This window comes from Nesoenas mayeri (genome assembly GCF_963082525.1).
Source record: "Nesoenas mayeri genome assembly, chromosome: 18".
NCBI lineage: Eukaryota > Metazoa > Chordata > Aves > Columbiformes > Columbidae > Nesoenas > Nesoenas mayeri.
The window spans coordinates 3,442,434-3,459,460 of NC_137566.1; the positions used below are offsets into that span (position 1 = coordinate 3,442,434).

Genomic DNA, 17,027 nt, shown 5'->3' on the forward strand with positions numbered 1-17,027 from the left:
AGGCCATCTCTCATACAGCATCCGCATTTCAACTTGAAATAACTGATTTTATAATCAATCATCCCGCTGCCCTGGGAGCCCTCCCTGATGTGAAAATCCAGGCAAGCTGCAGAGAGCAAGGGACGGTCCTCAGCCTCCCCTCACAGCCACTGTTCGCTCGGGGTGTGCGTGGGGGGAAACTGTGGGCGGCTGAAGGGAGAAATAGCAAAGTAAAGGTCGGTAGGGCTCAGCCTCGAAGACAACCTCTGAACTCTCAAGGCAAGAAACCTCAAGACTTCACTTCCTTTTCTCAGTCTCAACCAGCCCCTGCGGTGGGCACAGTGACACCAGCAACAGGAACAGCCTGGCGCAGCAAGACCCTGGGGAACACCAGCCCAAAATCCCCGAGATGCACCCAAAAATCCCTGGAAAGCGATGCTGAGCACCCCGAGGTGTCCCAGGGGACAAAGCTGTTAAGACAAGGATGGGAAAGGTGATGCTGGCCCTGTACCCCAAGGAAGGATGATGTGGCAGCACCAGCTGGACAGTGCTGTTACACACAATGGGATAGTGGGGTGCTCTCCTGCTGCTGGCCAGAAACCCTTATGGCCAGAGGCCCCAAAAATGCCCCAAATGTCTCCAGGTGCTGCTGCAGACACTCACCGTCCTGGAGCTGGACGCTCTGCAGGTACAGAGGGTTCCTCAGCACATTGCAGCGCCCGGGCTCGTCCTCCTTGGTGAAAAGCAGCAGGTCAGAGTAGACAAAGAGAGTCACCTGGAAGCACAAGAGCAGCGAAGAAGCTGTGAGGAATTTAAGGAATTCACCTCTTGGCACCAAGACAGTGTCCTGGAAAGGTCCTTTACCCCAGGGAGATGCACCAGCTGTGCCAGGCAGCCCAGGCACCTCTTCCCCAAGGGGCTGGGTGCTGCTACACCCCGCAGGGTGCTCCCAGCACCTCCGGACAAGGTTTCCTTCACTTGCTGAGGCTTGTGGAGTCCCGTGACAAGAGGGATAAACCTGCCTGACAGTTTAACGCCACGCAAACACACCCTCTGCTCTCTCATGTCACTTCCCATTTACATAAATTATAAATCAGAGGACTGGGAGGAGGGAATAAGTTGCCAACTAATCCCAGCACACTGGAGAAGTCGCAGCCTAAAGGCAAACGTGATCTCCCTGAACTCACTCAGGAGCTTCTCACTGTTCTCAGTGCTCCCTTGAGAAAACAACAGTTTGGCTTTTACAGCAGCAGAACCCACAAGGGCAGCTGCAGGGAACAAGCTTGACACCTTTAAACCACACTGATGGGGGAAATGCAAAATCCGAACCGAGTGCCTGCCCAGCTTTGTGCTCGAGCCGTGACCCGAGTGTCACGGCAGCCGGGAGCTTCTCCGGGGCAGAGGCGAGCGCTCACAACTCAAAATGTAGGTTTTGTTCCACTTCTGCCTCTTGCCCGAGGTCCCTGGTTCAATCAGAACAGATCAGTGCAATCTTTAAAACAAGAAGAGGCAGTTCCTGACCCAGCAGCCTGTCGGGGGTTGCAGTCCAGCGCAATCGCTGTGCCAGCGGCCGAGGGCTGAGCCCGGCAGGAGTCAGGAGGGGATGCTCAGGAGATGCCAGGAAGGGGCTGCCCCACAGCGGTGGGCACGGCAGATGGTGGATGTTCTGCACCACTGCCAAACCACGCGCCGCTCTCAGCGCAGGAGCGGCATGTGAGCACGGGGCTGCTTCCCACCACTCCTCGGGATGCTCCCAAAAGCCTCCCTCAGCGGAGGGAAAGCCGCTTTGCAACACTAAGCAACAGCAACAAAGGTTTTCATGGCCTTTTAGCAGCCCTTCCGCAAAAGTCAGAGAACAGCCCAGCATCCCAGGGGCTCACTGGGAGCTGGCACTGCTGCCGCCACCGAGTCACACTCGGGGAGGTGACTTTGCTCAGGACGGACTGAGTCACCGCTCATGGGGACGCGCTGCCAGGGCAGTTTGTCCCCATGCCCAGCAGCCGATGGACACATGTTGGGGTAAGAGTTTATCGCAGGGTGGGGAGTCTCATGTCAGGGCAGCAGTGTCTGGTTTGGAAACCACAATCAAGCCCTTGCCACAAGATTTCTCCCTGCTGTGCAAATTCATTTTTGTGGGATTTTTAATAAGCACAGAGCTACCAGGGTAGATTTAATTGACAATGAAAGCAGGGAGTGTCTGTTTTTCTCTATATTATTTGGAAAATCCCCTCTTTGGCTCACAACAGACTGTTTACCTAGTACCCACATTCATCCTCTACATTACTTCTGACCCTATTATTAATACAAATAATAATGAAGTACAAACTGTACAATAAAGTTTCCTCCATGCCCATCTTGTTCCAAAAGGTACCTTTTCTGGGACATGTCTGGTGCCATCGTAAGTCTCTCAGCTTTAAAGGAGGGACATTCATGGATTTTGAGAATAACAAGTCAGCAAAGTGAAGGAGATCAAAGCACGATCAGCAAGTGGTCATGCTGGAAATGGAGGAAAGAGAAGACCTAATACACATGGAAGTTTAAAGGGTAGAAAAAAGATTAGAAGGATCAGCAGGAAATAAAATATCAATTCAAAAGCAAGTAGATTTAATTAGGGAATTATGGAAACAGAAACACACAAAGAGTATTTGCAGGGAATTTAGAGAGTATATACAGAGTATTTAGCAGGTGGGATGGATTAGGTGATCTCCAGAGGTCCCTTCAACGCCAACCAGTCCAGGATTCTGTAACATTGTGCTTTTATGGGAAGATGGGACTGATTGAGTTCATGATGGAGAGAACATAAAAGCGCAGCCAGTGCAGGTTTTGTAAGAGCATCTGTTAGATGCTGCTTCCAGAAAGACTCTTGATTCCAGAGCAGCTCCACACAGTGTTTATAGAGGTTCCTCTGCTGATGGGGGAAGAAAAAGAGGGTGTCCCTTCCACCTGCACAGCCAGGGCCTTAGAACAAGAGGAAACGGCCTCAAGTTGTGCCAGGGGAGGTTGAGGTTGGATGTGGGGAACAATTTCTTCCCCAAAGGGCTGTGGGGCATTGGAACAGGCTGCCCAGGGCAGTGCTGGAGTCACCATCCCTGGAGGGTTGGACAGACGGACATGAGGTTCTCAGGGACATGAGGTAGTGCCAGGGTGGGTTCTGGTTGGACTCGGTGATCTTGAGATTCAATTCCAACCAAAATGATTCTGTGATTCTATAAGAGCAGCCCAGCGCCATGAAGCCCAGGGAGGGCTGGAGAGAGAAACCCAGAGCTCAAGTTGCCATTGCACTGCGGACAAGCTGCAACACGCCTCTAACAGCCCTTGGCAAACAGATCTGGTACCAACCGTGAAAACTCACAAGGCTCATAAAAGCAAAAGAGCAAACAAAAAAGAAAACCCGGCGTCTGAATTCATCCAGGCACGATAGAGAATCCACCAGAGTTGCTCCTTGGAGAACTAGAGTATCTTTGTGTGTTTCCCAGAACTGATTTCCTACCCCAAAATCAGAAATAGAACAAGCGGCCTGATGGAAGGACTCCTATGCAGACAGAGACAGGCACACTGGTGTGAGCACCAGAGTGCCCAGGGCCACCGGGCCGTTGTCACACAGACATTTTGGGGGGGGATGGATTTTACAGGGGTAAAAAAGTGTTTAGAGAAGCAACACGGATGTCTTGGACACTGTTCACCTGGGCGTGCTCTTCACCACAGCAAACAGCAAAGCCTCTCACACTCATAGATTTGACTAACTACAGAATATGACTGGAAAAACACTGTTACACAAGGAAGGGGAATGTTTAAAGTGTTTCCTAAAAGAAAACAAGAGAAAACGAGGGCCAGGAGGGAAGGTGGAGAGCAGTGGGTCAGTGTGCTCCCCCAGGATCGGGAGATCAACACTGAGACAGCTGCAGAGCCCCAACGGCAGGGACAGGGAAGCGATAACCACACCTTGGAAAGCAAAATGTGGTCACTAAAATGTGAAAAGGTGCCCAGAAATTAAACCTTGCAGCCAAAGTACCTTCACATTCAATATTAAGAATAGTCACCTCTCCTCTTAAGCCCGTCCTCTCCTGCTCACCCATGCACCCCATTGGGGTCACAGCAGGAGTTTGCAATTGTCACCTGCAGTGGAGCACCAGCGACACAGGATGGGTCAGGGCAAACCTGAGGGGTGAGAAGGGAGCGAATACAACCCACACTGCGAAGGTACCTCAGGGCTTTGGGAAGTTGCCTCCGGGTACATTAGAAACAGACCAAAAAAGGACAAGGCTCATGTTCGACACCTGTTGCACAATCGCCTGGATCACGCTGGTTCTTCTGGCACTCCGCAGGCGAGAAGGACTTCAGAAGATCATAAAAGCGGGAATTGCAAAGTCTAGACAGGATATGATTAAGGGCTGAATAAGGATTGCCCCAGAGGTGAGGTCAGGGAAAGGACAGATGCTGGCGAGCCTCCAGAGAGACAGGTTGATCCTTCAGGAGATGGGAGAGAGTTTGATTAGTGATGAGGACGCAGTGCCTGGTGTGGGAACTGCTAAAGGAAAAAGATTCTGGGTTTAAATAATAATAATAATAATTTTTTAGAAAAAGAAAAATAAAACAAAACCAAACCACAAAACCAACCACCAAACAAACACACAAACCAAAACAGAAACAGGACCTCCTCCATTTCTAGCCCTAGCACCCAGGCTCTCCTCTCTTGACCCACTTTGCCAAAGCAGAATAACATCCCAAAACCAGCCCTGCAAACCATGGGGCAGTGGTCCGGTTTGAGAGAGGCTGGACGAGATGCACAGTAGGAAAATGGAAACAGCACACGGAGCAAGGAAGAAAAGACCGATCGGAAACAAGAGCCGTGGTTTGGGCAGCGGAGAAGGCTGGAGAGGGAGTGAGCTGAAGTCCAGCAAGAAGAGAAGTCAGAGCCCGATGTACCACTGCGTCCAGGCCATTCTAGGTCTTGCTGGCTTTGGAATTGTAGGTTCTGTTATCTCAGGACCAAAGCAGACACTCCACTGGAGAGGAGGAGTCTCTGGCTTTCCAGAGAGACCTGCACCAGTCTCTTGAAGCTCTGCAGAGCCTGCAGGGACCCGGTGACACAGGGCAGGCATGAGAAAGCCCTTCCCCAGGGTCATGGTTCATGTCCTGGTGTTACTACCTGCAACATCAGCTCCCACAGAAGGGGGCTCAGCGCCACGCCGGGGTTCACACCAAGGGAAACCCTCCTGCCTTCCCCATTCCCTGCTTCTGTTTGTTGTCTACGCTGAGTCACCATCTCTGGCCTTGTCCCTCTGCCAGGCTCGCACAGACATCGCGGCCCCAACGCACTGCTGCTCCAAAACGCTGCCTCATTCCTGGCCAGTTCCAGCTGGGAAATCCTCTTCCAGCCTCACGCTCATCCTTAGGGCATCGTAAGAAAGCAGAGTCCTTTCTGCAAGACGTCCCATCCTTCTGATCTGCCCAAAGCTGCATCTCTGAAATGGCCAATGTTGCTGTTTGGAGACAGAGCAGCACTTCTCCAAACACATCCCAAGGCTCTCCATCCTCTAAATACGAACACCCTGAACACACACATGCTCCACACAGCATTAATTATGCGTAATTACTGCACATTTGGCTGAGTCCTCTGAGTCTGAGCTGAAAGCAAACAGCTCCAAAACGGCCGGCAGAAGCACCCGACCTCACACTGGCCACCGTATTGGAGCCATCGCAGCCCAGCTGTGCCGCACAGCCACGAGCCCACCTGCTCCTCACTCACACAGGTCCCCAGGAGCAGCAGGACATGCGGGGAAGAGCTTGATTTATAAATCAGTGACAAGTTTCCTGACGGGTCATGCAATTTTTTGTATATTTAACAAAACAAACATGACTCAAGTCAAAGCAAGGGACGAATTCCACGTTGAAAACCAGAGAGAGGATTCAGTTAACACAATCTTGTGCTGTTTTGTACAGGGCAGTGACATGACGTGTCTCTGAAAGCGTCACCTAGAAACTAAAATGCGTCAACCAAAAATTCCTTCATGGCTCTGTGAAGATGACGCGTCGCTCATTCCAGCTAAATTCACTACCAAATCATTCTGTACAGTGGTGAGATTCGCTGAAAATGCCTCAAAAGGAACAGCAGAAACTCAACGCATGTGTGGGCTCTCCCAGTTGCCGCTCCCTGTCCCAAATTCCAGGGCTTTGCTGATTTTACAGTTGTGTGCAAGGGAAGGCAGCAGCAAATGTAATCAACACCTCGGCTCTGCCAGTTTGGGTGTTGAAAGGTGTCGCATACACGGTACAGCATGGAGCCAAAGCTTAGTTCCTTCCCCAGATTTTTAACAACTCTGTGATAATATTACAGATAAGAAGCTGAAAAAGAGGAATTTGGACATGTGACCTGATACAGGAACTAAGTTTCTGAAAACCCCCGTAACAAGTTCTCGGTCTAGTTCTCTAACCTGGCACAAAATATTCTTGAACTCATCTTTCCCAGTCTGCCCGTGGCCTCAGCTGCTGGGCTGTAACCGGCAGGGATTTGCCATGCGCAGCTGCTGCTTTGTGAGCAGGAAGGAAGAGGAAAAAAGGGGATTTCTAGCAGAGAAGAGATTTGATATTTAGTTTATCCCATGATAAACTGACGAGTTTTTCTAAATATCATATTACAGAATCACAGAATTGACTGGGCTGGAAAAGACCTCAGAGATCATCGAGTCCAACCCTTGGTCCAACTCCAGTTCGTTTATTAGATCATGGCACTAAGTGCCATGCCCAATCTCAGTTTAAAAACCTCCAGGGCCGGTGAGTCCAGCCCCTCCCTGGGCAGCCATTCCAATGCCTGACCACTCTCTCTGCACAGAATTGCTTTCTAATCTCCAGCCTCAATTTCTCCTGGCAGAGTTGAAGCCCATGGCCCCTTGTCCTATTGCTGATGCCTGGGAGAAGAGCCCAATCCCCACCTGGCTAGAACTGCCCTTCAGGTAGTTCTAGAGAGTGCTGAGCTCAGCTCTAAGCCTCCTCTTCTCCAGACTGAACAAGCCCAGCTCCCTCAGCCTCTCCCCATAGGGCTTATGTTCAAGTCCCTTCACCAGTCCTGTTGCTTTTAATATAAGTATTGCAAAATAAAACATTCCCCTTCTCAATCAACTATACAGGACTGCAGAAGAGGGTGTTTAGGAGGCTCAGAGAGCACGGAAAGTCTCACCTGCATAGTCCGGCTTCTGCTCTCATGAAGCAGCAGCTCCTCTGACAGAAGCAGAGTCCGGGCTGGGTTGCAAAGATCTAGGGGCTACGTTTGAAATGGGAAAAAAAGAGAAAAAGAAAGAAACAGTCAGACCTTCCACTGGAATTGTGGTTTGCGGTTCACCAGAACAACTTTCCACCCACCAAACCCACTTTGTCCTCCCTTGAAGGTGTAAGTCGCTGAGGGAGAGGCTGCCCTGCACTGCGCTCAGAGGGACGGAAAGCTGCAGTCCAGCCCCACGGCACAAAGTGAGTCTCACGCTTCACACCCACGTCAGCCCCAGCTATAAAAAGACAATCAGCCGCTCGCCTCTTTGCACGTTAACTGTTCTGCACAGCGTGGGCTTCATTATGGGCGCTTTTTAGCAGGAAATACGACCACAGCGGTGGCACGGCAGGTTCTCACGTCCCTCAGACAAGAGTATTTGCTGCATTATTTTATGGATTACTCTCACAGTAAGTTACAGCAACTTTAAAGCAGCTGCCCTTTCTCATGCCACGCTGCACGCTCAGCTCCCCAGTCAGCACCTTCTCTAACGGTGAGATCCAGTATCAGTGAAGTTCAGATAAGAGAGACCTTCTGATCTCTGAACTGCCTGAAAGGAGCTTGGAGCCAGGGGGGTCGGGCTCTGCTCCCCAGGAACAAGCGCCAGGAGCAAAGGGAACGGCCTCAAGTTGCACCAGGGGAGGTTGAGGTTGGGTCTGGGGAACAATTTCTTCCCCAAAGGGCTGTGGGGCATTGGAACAGGCTGCCCAGGGCAGTGCTGGAGTCACCAGCCCTGGAGGGTTGGACAGACGGACATGAGGTTCTCAGGACATGGGACAGTGCCAGGGGTGGGGGAACAGTTGGACTCAATGATCTTGAGGGTCTCTTCCAAGCAAAATGATTCTACAGTGTTATGGCTGCAGAACAAACCCTGTAAAACCAGCCCAGGATGATGCTCCCGAGCAGCATGGCCAGCAAACACCTGAGGGCACCCGCACAGGGCCTTGCAGTGTTAGCGCAAAGTATAAAAACCAGCTCCTGAAGTGCCAGAAGCTCAACCCAAATACAAATTTGGGGAGCTGAAGGACAGAAGTGCCAGTTGTGTCCCTACCAAAAAGCAAATTGGCTGCTGAATGCACTGGTGCCAGTGTGAACGGCCACCCAGGTGCTGTTGGGGAGGACATAAGGCATGTCCCCCAGCCTCACATTTGTCCCCAAGTCGTCTGGCTGAGGCCAGAGTGACAGACGTGGATCATGGGTTTGGGTCCAAAGGAAATCACCAGTCCAAGCTGACATGAGTACCGAGGACAGATGGTTCCAGAGCCCCAGGGATGGTGTTCATCAGTCATGTACTTAAATATAAAGGATCAGGTGAGGTTTTCTGCCATTCTGGCCATATGAAGCACAAAAGGGAAGACACAGAGGTAGTTAGAGCTACTACCACTAAATGCAGGGCTACATTTTAAGAAAGAAGTGGGGAGTGAGAACATCCTCTGTCAAACCATTACTGCTCTGGATCCTTGTCTGCACTCACCTGAACAAAGACAGGGAACACCAGCACTTTGGGAGCCAGCGTCACGTAGGTGCCGTAGCTGGAGTGCGGGATGTGCGGCCTCACTATGGTGAGGTTCTGGTAGTTCCCGTAGCTCTTCATCGTCTGCACAGTCTTCATCAGCCTGGATTTTCTCCCAGACCCCACGTGTGATTTCCCTTTACTCGCATTTCCTGGGTGGGCAGAGGAAGCAGGAAGAAATGCAGAATGAGGAGAGAGCTCCCGCAGAGCTGCTGCGCTCCGGGCACACAGAGCCCGAGGGGAACAGCCGGAGCCGAGCGCTGCAGGGACACCCAGCCCTCTGCTGTCAAAACTCCCCAGAGTCAGGAAATAACAGCAACAACTTCGTTTTTTGTAACGCAAAGCAAGATGTCCCTTGACACTTCTGCTCACTCAAGAGCTACTCGCTTGCCGGACCAAGGACTGAGCTGGATCACACCAGCAGCACAACAACATTTATTTATGTACAAATAACAAGCCAAAGAAGCCACCGCAAGCACAGCTGCCGGCCAGCACATCTGCCTGGATGGGTGCACGCTGCCTTCCGTGCCAGTTCTGAATACAGTGGTGTGGAGGAAGAGATGTGGTGCTATTATACACACCTCCCCGTGCAGTACTAGGAAATAAGAAATAGAGAACAACCCCAAACATGACTTTAAATGGTCATTCTTGTATCACAGGAGCATCAAGGAGGTTCCCACCATTGGGGAACACCTGCCTGTGGCACCAAGCCCTGACCCCTCCCTTTCCAAGGAGGGGAAAACCATCTGGGACTAACTCGGGTAGGGAAAAAAAAACACTGGAAATTTAAAGCTTGGGACATTTTTATCCACACAAGTCCAGCCTGCTCTGGATTCTGGGCATGGGAGTTGGCAAAGTGTGGGAATTTCACATCATGCGGTGCTGGGTGGTAGGTTAATCAGAGTTTTTAGGAGATACTAAGATTGGAGGTGTTGGAGAAAAGGACAAAAGTGATAAACGTATTCCTGCACACGGGATGAATCTGTGCCTTTCCAAGTCGCTCCCGGGGATGTGATGGTTACTCAGACACGGGGGTGTATTTCTCAAGGATGACCTCATTCTGCATGAGGCTGGCACAACATCATCCACTGCTTCCCAGAATTACATTTCAGCGCTGGACTAAGTCCGAGCAGCCTGACTGGGTTTTCGCTCTGTCCCTCCCCAGGGCAGAAAGCCGTGATCCTCGTTCAAAGGAGGGATGACACCAAAGCTTTACTTTACTCACTGCTGCCGCCTCAGCTGGCCAAGCAGAGCTGGGACTTTCCCCAGTGAGCCAACAGCAGCTCCTGTGGCCGCTCCACACCGCCCAGCCTGCACCGCTGGAGGCCAGGGGACATCAGGTGGAACAGCAAACCAGCCCCAGAGTCTCTAATGTAACTGTTAATCCTGTGTTTAAAAGCATAATTGATAATTATCGATAACCATCATTTTTCCCTGGTAGCTGCTGTGTAGGTGAGTGAGTTTTGGCCACCCTTGATGTCCCAGGCCCACGGTGCTCGTCCCTCCTGCCACACGCAAACTCCCATCCCAGCAGCAGGACCTGCCAGGCTGGGGACAGAAGGTGGGACAGGTTCATTTTCCCCAGGAGCCCTCAACCCCAGACCATGTCCTGATGGGCACCAGCAACCTGGGCTCTGTCTTACATCCTGCAGGCAGTAACTCCAACAGATGCTGAGCATGTCTCTAACAAAAAATTCATCCCTTCTTCAAAAGAAGTCCCACTGAAAAACTGAAGTATTTTCTCCCTCCACCTTGAAGTCAATGAACAAGAAATGAATCAGCAGTGGTGTGGCCAGCAGGCCCAGGGCAGTGACCGTCCCCCACACTGGGCACTGGGGAGGCCAAACGTCTAATCCTGGGGTCACTTTTGGGCCCCTCATGCCAAGAAAGCCCTTGAGGTGCTGGAACAGGTTGAGAGAAGGGAACGGAGCTGGTGAGGGGCTGGAGCACAAGTGTGATGGAGCGGCTGAGGGACCTGGGGGGTTCAGCTGGAGAACAGGAGCTGAGGGGAGACTTTCTCAGTCCCTGAAGTGATTGAACAGACGGAGATGAGGTTCTCAGGGACACGGTGCAGTGCCAGGGGTGGGTTAATGGTTGGACTCGATCTTGAGGGTCTCTTCCAACCAAAATGATTCTGTTATTCTAACCAAACCAGCTTGGGTCCAGTGGGCAGGACTCTCCACTTAGATTTTAATGCATCCAGGTGAGAAACTGGAGCATTAGCCCAGGATCCTCCTGCACAGCAACATCTCAGGAACATACATGAGCAAACCCTCCTGCAGCCCGGGCGTTCCTGCTCCCTGCACAGCAGCTTCTGTAACGGGTCCACACAGCCTTCCCACGCAGGAACCAGCCAAAACACTTCTGACCGTGGCTCAGAGCAGATAAGGTCTCATCCAAAGCAAACATACAAACCTACCCAACATTACATATTCCATTAAGTATTAGGAAATAGCACATTTACTTTCAGATAAGTGCTGGCAGAGCCAGACCGGGCTCTGTTGGCAACACAGAGCTGCTGTTTACCGCTGGCCTAACAGCCTCCCTCTGCAAAGCAGGGGGGCCTCCTGAAATAAAATGTTTCCGCCCCTAAGTGTAATAATCCTGATATTTTCTCTTTTCCCTTTCTCATGGTTGCACTGCCAGATAAAATCAAAACATGAGTGACAGCTCAACAAAGGACAGATACGATCTGTTGGGACTGTTCGGGTTCTGCTTTTCTTCTTGTCCCTAAATCACCTCATTTTATCAGAGGAATTCATCACTTGCACGAGGCCTGTTTGCTGCACACTGGCACAGAAAAGCATCGAGCCTGCCCGAAGTGTCACTGTGTGACAGGAGGTCAGCTCTGCATCGCCACGCTTAATCATCGCTCAGGTTAATGAGTGCGTTCTTCCCTCTGAAGCCTGAATATTAAACCACTGAAAACGGTCACTAAGATTTATCATGGGAAGACGCCAGAACCTTTCAAATTCCACCCTGCTGCAAGAACAAATCCCTATGGTCCAGCTCATCTTTTCACAGGAGCCAAGGACAGCAGGAAGGAGTTGCAATTATCCATGGTACAAAACATCCCCGGCAGTTGAGATGCGGAAAACTCTTGAGTCCACAGGGCTTCAGCACTGGGAGCATTCGAGGCACGGGGACCTCTGACCTGTGCTGCTCTCGGCATTCCCACTGCAACTTCGTCTGCCCCACATTTCACCTTCCATGGACACTGTCCCACCTTTGCAGGCAGCACAAGATTTTCTAGCTGGGAATTGTGCTGATAGCTCTGCCCACACCAGGGAGGGACTAAAGAAACTCCTGTGAGATCAGGCCCAGGACAGACAGACACACAGCTCATCCTAAGGGTGTCCCAGCAGAGCAGGGTGCTCGCGGGGTCTCCAAAAGCACCAATGAACTGGCAACAAGGGGTTGTGCGTAGAGCTGAGCACGGTGGAATTGTAACTGCAAGTTCAACAGCACCCAGTGAACACCCCAGGGAGCACTCAGTGTTCTTGGGTTGTTTCTGTCCCCAGTTTCCCACTGGCAGTGACAGTCACCTGGTGATATCTGTTCAGGGAGAGCTTGTGTCAGCCCCTCGTTCAGGCCAGGATTCACCGGTGCCCTGGCACACGCCTCACCCCACTCCTCCTGCAAACCATCCATACATGGTTCTCCAGGAACACCGAGCTGCAGAAAATGAGTTTATGCTTCAAAGGGGTTTCGAGAAGAGCTGGTCACACACAGTATCACAGTATGTTTGGGATTGGAAGTGACCTCAAAAGATCATCCAGTCCAATCCCCCTGCTGGAGCAGGAACACCCAGGTGAGGTCGCACAGGAACATGTCCAGGTGGGTCTTGAATGTCTCCAGAGAAGGAGACTCCACAACCCCCCTGGGCAGCCTGTTCCAGTGCTCTGTCACCCTTACTGAGAAGAAGTTGATCCAGAGACAGTCAGAGACCAGGAAATGAGTATTCCCAAACCTGGCACTTCAACCTGCACTGATGTCTGTACAAATCTGAGTCGTGCCCATCCTCACTCTCTCAGTAATCAAACTCAAAGCAGGGACCATACAATTAGCACCCCCAGCATGAGGTGTGAAAAGCTGAACACGTCACAGAGAGGCCCCAGACACATCTGGGCAATAGCCACGTCAATAATGCTCAGCCCTGTCACACTTTGTGCTTTCATCAAGTCCCTGGTGGGGTGTCCCTGCTCCCCCACACCTGCTCACCAGGAGGCTCAGCCAGGACCAGCAGCTGTGCTCTGCTCGGGGTTGTGGAGCAGGGTTCTCACTTCTATGTTTGACACAGAAAGTCGGAAGATTATACCACCCAGAAGCCCCAGAGTTCTGACACTGTCCTTAAAATGCGAGGAACTCCATTGCAGGCCTAAGAACAAGGATTCGTGAGTCCTAGAAAAACCATGTTCAGCTCTGTGAGGTGCTCCGAGCTGTGTTTTCAGCAGATCAACAACTTACCCCCGGTAGTGTTGTTCTCCTGATAGACAGGCCTCAGCAGCTGTAAGACACAACCCAGACAGGACACAGTCACCTCAGACAGACTTTCCAACAACCAACTGCAAATTTTGGCATGCCAACGTCAGCAAAGCCCAAGCGCTCCAGAGAACTAAAAATCATTTTTGCTCTATATATAGAGATGAGGTCAATAAGGCTGAAGCACAGGCCAAGAGAGGATCCAGGCAGCAGAGCCAACAGCCACCCACACCAACGCGGGCGCGGGGCTGGAGACCAGCCCTACCTGGCTCCCGGGGTTCAACGGCGCCAAGATGATGTAGTTCTGGTCTGCAGTAGAGGGCACCCGCGACAGGGCTGGCATGGTGTTCTGGCCAAGCTTGCCGATCTCTGTGTACCTCTCCCAGCCGTTCAGCATCAGCCCGTCGCTCCCGTCATACAGAACGTGGCAGCTCCGGCGCTGCTCGGGCCGCGGGGGCACGGTGCTGTTCTTCTCCCGCTTGTTGGGCGGTGACTGGAGGTCGTAGGCAGACTTGCAGGACGATCTGCGGATCATGCCTTCGTGCCCTGACTTGACCTGCGGGACGAGCCTCCAGACCAGCAGGATGATCTCGGTGGGACAGTTCCTGAAAGATGCAGCACGGGGCAAGTCAGAGATGGAGTAGAAGGGAACATGGCACCCGCATTGTTCAGCCATAAGACCTGCACTCCTTCCTCCCTCTAACACCTCTGCCCCTCTCCTCCCCTCCCCAGCCCTTTCTTCTACTCCAGAGAATCCTTTCCCAGTCTCCTGCATCCCTGAAATCCTTCCCGTAGCCACCCAAAGCTGCTGCTGCCCTGGGCTCCCTCAGACCATCTCTCGCAGAGCCCGTGCTGATGCTTTGGGTGAACACTCACCGGATTTCGTGTGCCAGCTCCACACATTTCCAGTGTTCCACAGGCTGCTCGTTCAGCTGCAGCACCGTGTCGAGCTGCTGCAGACCCGCCTTTTCTGCTGGGCCACCTGCAGAAAGAAGAGACAAATGCCAGTCACCTGCTGAGAGTACAAGGGGGAGAAGAAGCCCCAGGGCCAGGAGACACCAAAACAGCTCCAAAGCTTGCACCACTCCTCCAAACTCCGTCTGTTTCCTCTGACATCCACACCTGGAAGTCAAGTGGGGCCAGCTAGCCTGGAGCTTCACTTTCCAACACGCACACACAGCGCCTGTGACAAAGCCACGAATGCTCTCTCAGAGCTATTGCAGGAACCTCCCGTGTTCCCCGGTGTGCAGTGCGGAGCACCAGGTCACACAGACACCAAGTGCCTCCTGCAGGTCCACACCAACAGGATTTACTCAGGCCATCAAGGGCCCCTGTGATGCTTCTCCTCGCTGTGTCCCTGTCTGACACAGCCCATGGATGCTTTCCAGAGGTCTCCCATCCATAAGAGTTCCAGGGAACAAAATCTCTGCAAATTACTGCCAAAAACTGCAAAAACAGTGACACAGTGCTAACCCAGGGGCCTCTGACCTCATCAGAGGCAGCAGAGAATTCATTAAGCGAAGTTTCTTGGCGGTAACCGGAGTCCTGAAAGGTGTGGGACTTTCTGAATCACAACATGCATTGAGATGCAAAAGGAACAGGGTCACTCACTCAAACCAAGAGGGATAAAAACAATCCGATCTCTTACCGGAGTCCACAGCCTGCACACGGACTGGGGAGTCGCAGCAGATTGTGAAGCCAAAGCCATCGCTTCCTCGAGGGATCGTAATCTGGAGAGAGAGACAGCGGAGTCAGGCTGCCCAGTGGGAACGCAGCCGCTGTGTGCGAGCAGCGAGCATCCCCCATCGCCCCTGCGAACGCAGACACACGGCACTTCTAGGCACAGTCACGGAGCCCAAAGGATCCATCACCATGAACCCCACAGACAACAGGTCTCTGCTGAGGCCAAAGTGGGATGGAAAGGGGGCTAAAAAGCAGCATGAAATGGAGCTGAGGATCAACAGAGAGGAATTCTGCAAAACGGAATACACATACATAAACCTCCAATTGCAATTCTTGCAAATATAAGAAAAGGTCTGATAAGCCATTAGAAACAAAAACTTAAACCTGGCACTCTGGCTCTGACACTGATTTCTAACACGGTTTCTCTAAGCAAATCTCTTAAACATTTCCTTTCCAGTTGAGTAACAAAACCAGCAGCTCTCCTGTGCTCCAGTGGAGCGGCGAGGACCCGCGCGCTCCTGTCTACGCAGAAGCTGTGAGCGTCACCCCTCAGCTGGGCTGAGCGTGTTCCCCTTGCTGAGTTCGGACAGGATGGATGCTGTGTTGATTTAGGCTCATTTTTCCTCCTGATTCATGAAGCATTTGGCTTATTAATAAAATGATGTTTATTTTTTGATGTTGGCTTCCAGCAGCAGCTCAGCATGACAGTTCTTGTAAATACCTGATTATTCCCCCAAGAGATTTGCCAAGATCCTTGTTTTACTGGCAGAGAAATGAAAAAAAAAAAAGTCCAACATCTGACCTGTATTATTTTGAGAACAGAGAGGAATTGAGCAGAAGCTGCCAAAGAGGAGAAGCGGTTCCTCGTTCCTCTGCCACGGGAGGGCAAACGCAGCAAGCTTTCATTTCTCTGCACCTTGACTCGGCTTGATTGCTCAGCATAAAATCAGGCTGAGAAAGAGAAACTGCCTCTCCTTGGAAGGATCAGAAAGCAGCTCCAGTCCCACTACACTCAATATAGTTGTTGGGCATTGGAACAGGCTGCCCAGGGCAGTGCTGGAGTCACCATCCCTGGAGGGCTGGACAGACGGAGATGAGGTTCTCAGGGACACGAGGCAGTGCCAGGGGTGGGGAACGGTTGGACTCAACAATCTTGAGGGTCTCTTCCAACCAAAATGATTCTATAAAGCACAGTGGACCCAAGTCCACAAGTGTCACCAGTGGCAGCTCGGAGCCAGCCCAGCATCTCTGCCACCACGGAGACTCCCTGGTCCCTTCCCAGCCCACAGCTCCCCGCACCCAGAGCTCTCTCATTCCTCTTCCCCGAGCTGGCTGGCTCCTGTCTGCCACCAGAGACACCTTCCTCTGCCACTAAATAGCAGCTTCTGGCTGCTGATGGTTCCCTTCCCTCAGCTCCCACCACAGGGAGCTGAACATCCTTTTTTGCCACTGGGCATGAAAGAAACACAAGAACGTGACATATGGGTGGCAGATGGTGTGGGACTCCAGCATGGTGGAGGCTCACTGTGCCCATAACTTTGTCAAAAAATGCAGAAGAAGTGGTCAAAATAGAAAACTGAGGAGGTCTAAGGCACAAATTGCAGTCAGTTGGCGCTAATACAAAGCCGAGCAGCATTCCTGCATGGGACGGTCACTGCAGCCCTGAGGAGAAGCGGGCAGTTTCAGTTCAGCTGGTTCTTGGTGCAGTTCCCAGCGCACACTGTCCCCTGCAGCGGCTTTAGCAGACACTAGAGATGAGCACAGGAGCACAGAGAGAAGTTGAACACGAGCAGAGAGCCCAAATCTAAACCGAGGAGGGAAAATTGTGTTCAAAAGTGCAGGAGACTGGGACCTGCACAAGCAAAACCAGCGCCCAGCAGCGTGCACTGAGTGGGGCCAAAAGAACTTGCACCGGCTTTGACAGAGCACAGCGGCTGTCGGTCGTGACCAGCCTCAAGCAACACCTGATTCCCAAATACATTCACATTAAAACAACTTTAAAAAGAGATAGTAGCAGCCTGCCTCTCCTCTAATGAGCGGTAAATTGAGACAACGCCTTGCAGTTTTCATCATCAACACGCTCCACTCAAGCTGCACAGTAAATTCTCC

At 51.8% G+C, this 17,027-nt stretch overlaps 1 protein-coding gene across 2 annotated transcripts in view; it reads right to left on the reverse strand.

The window, feature by feature from the left end:
* The window catches only part of RGS3 (regulator of G protein signaling 3), a gene marked incomplete at both ends in the record, with an annotated part of 74,442 nt that overhangs the window by 41,651 nt on the left and 15,764 nt on the right, over window positions 1-17,027 (reverse strand). For both annotated transcript variants that reach the window (XM_080355996.1, XM_080355997.1), the window contains 7 exons: window positions 643-754; window positions 7,157-7,240; window positions 8,715-8,905; window positions 13,221-13,260; window positions 13,501-13,840; window positions 14,112-14,217; window positions 14,884-14,965. In XM_080355996.1, coding sequence (XP_080212122.1) covers window positions 643-754; window positions 7,157-7,240; window positions 8,715-8,905; window positions 13,221-13,260; window positions 13,501-13,840; window positions 14,112-14,217; window positions 14,884-14,965 — 955 coding nt within the window. The remainder of the gene's footprint in view (window positions 1-642; window positions 755-7,156; window positions 7,241-8,714; window positions 8,906-13,220; window positions 13,261-13,500; window positions 13,841-14,111; window positions 14,218-14,883; window positions 14,966-17,027) is intronic.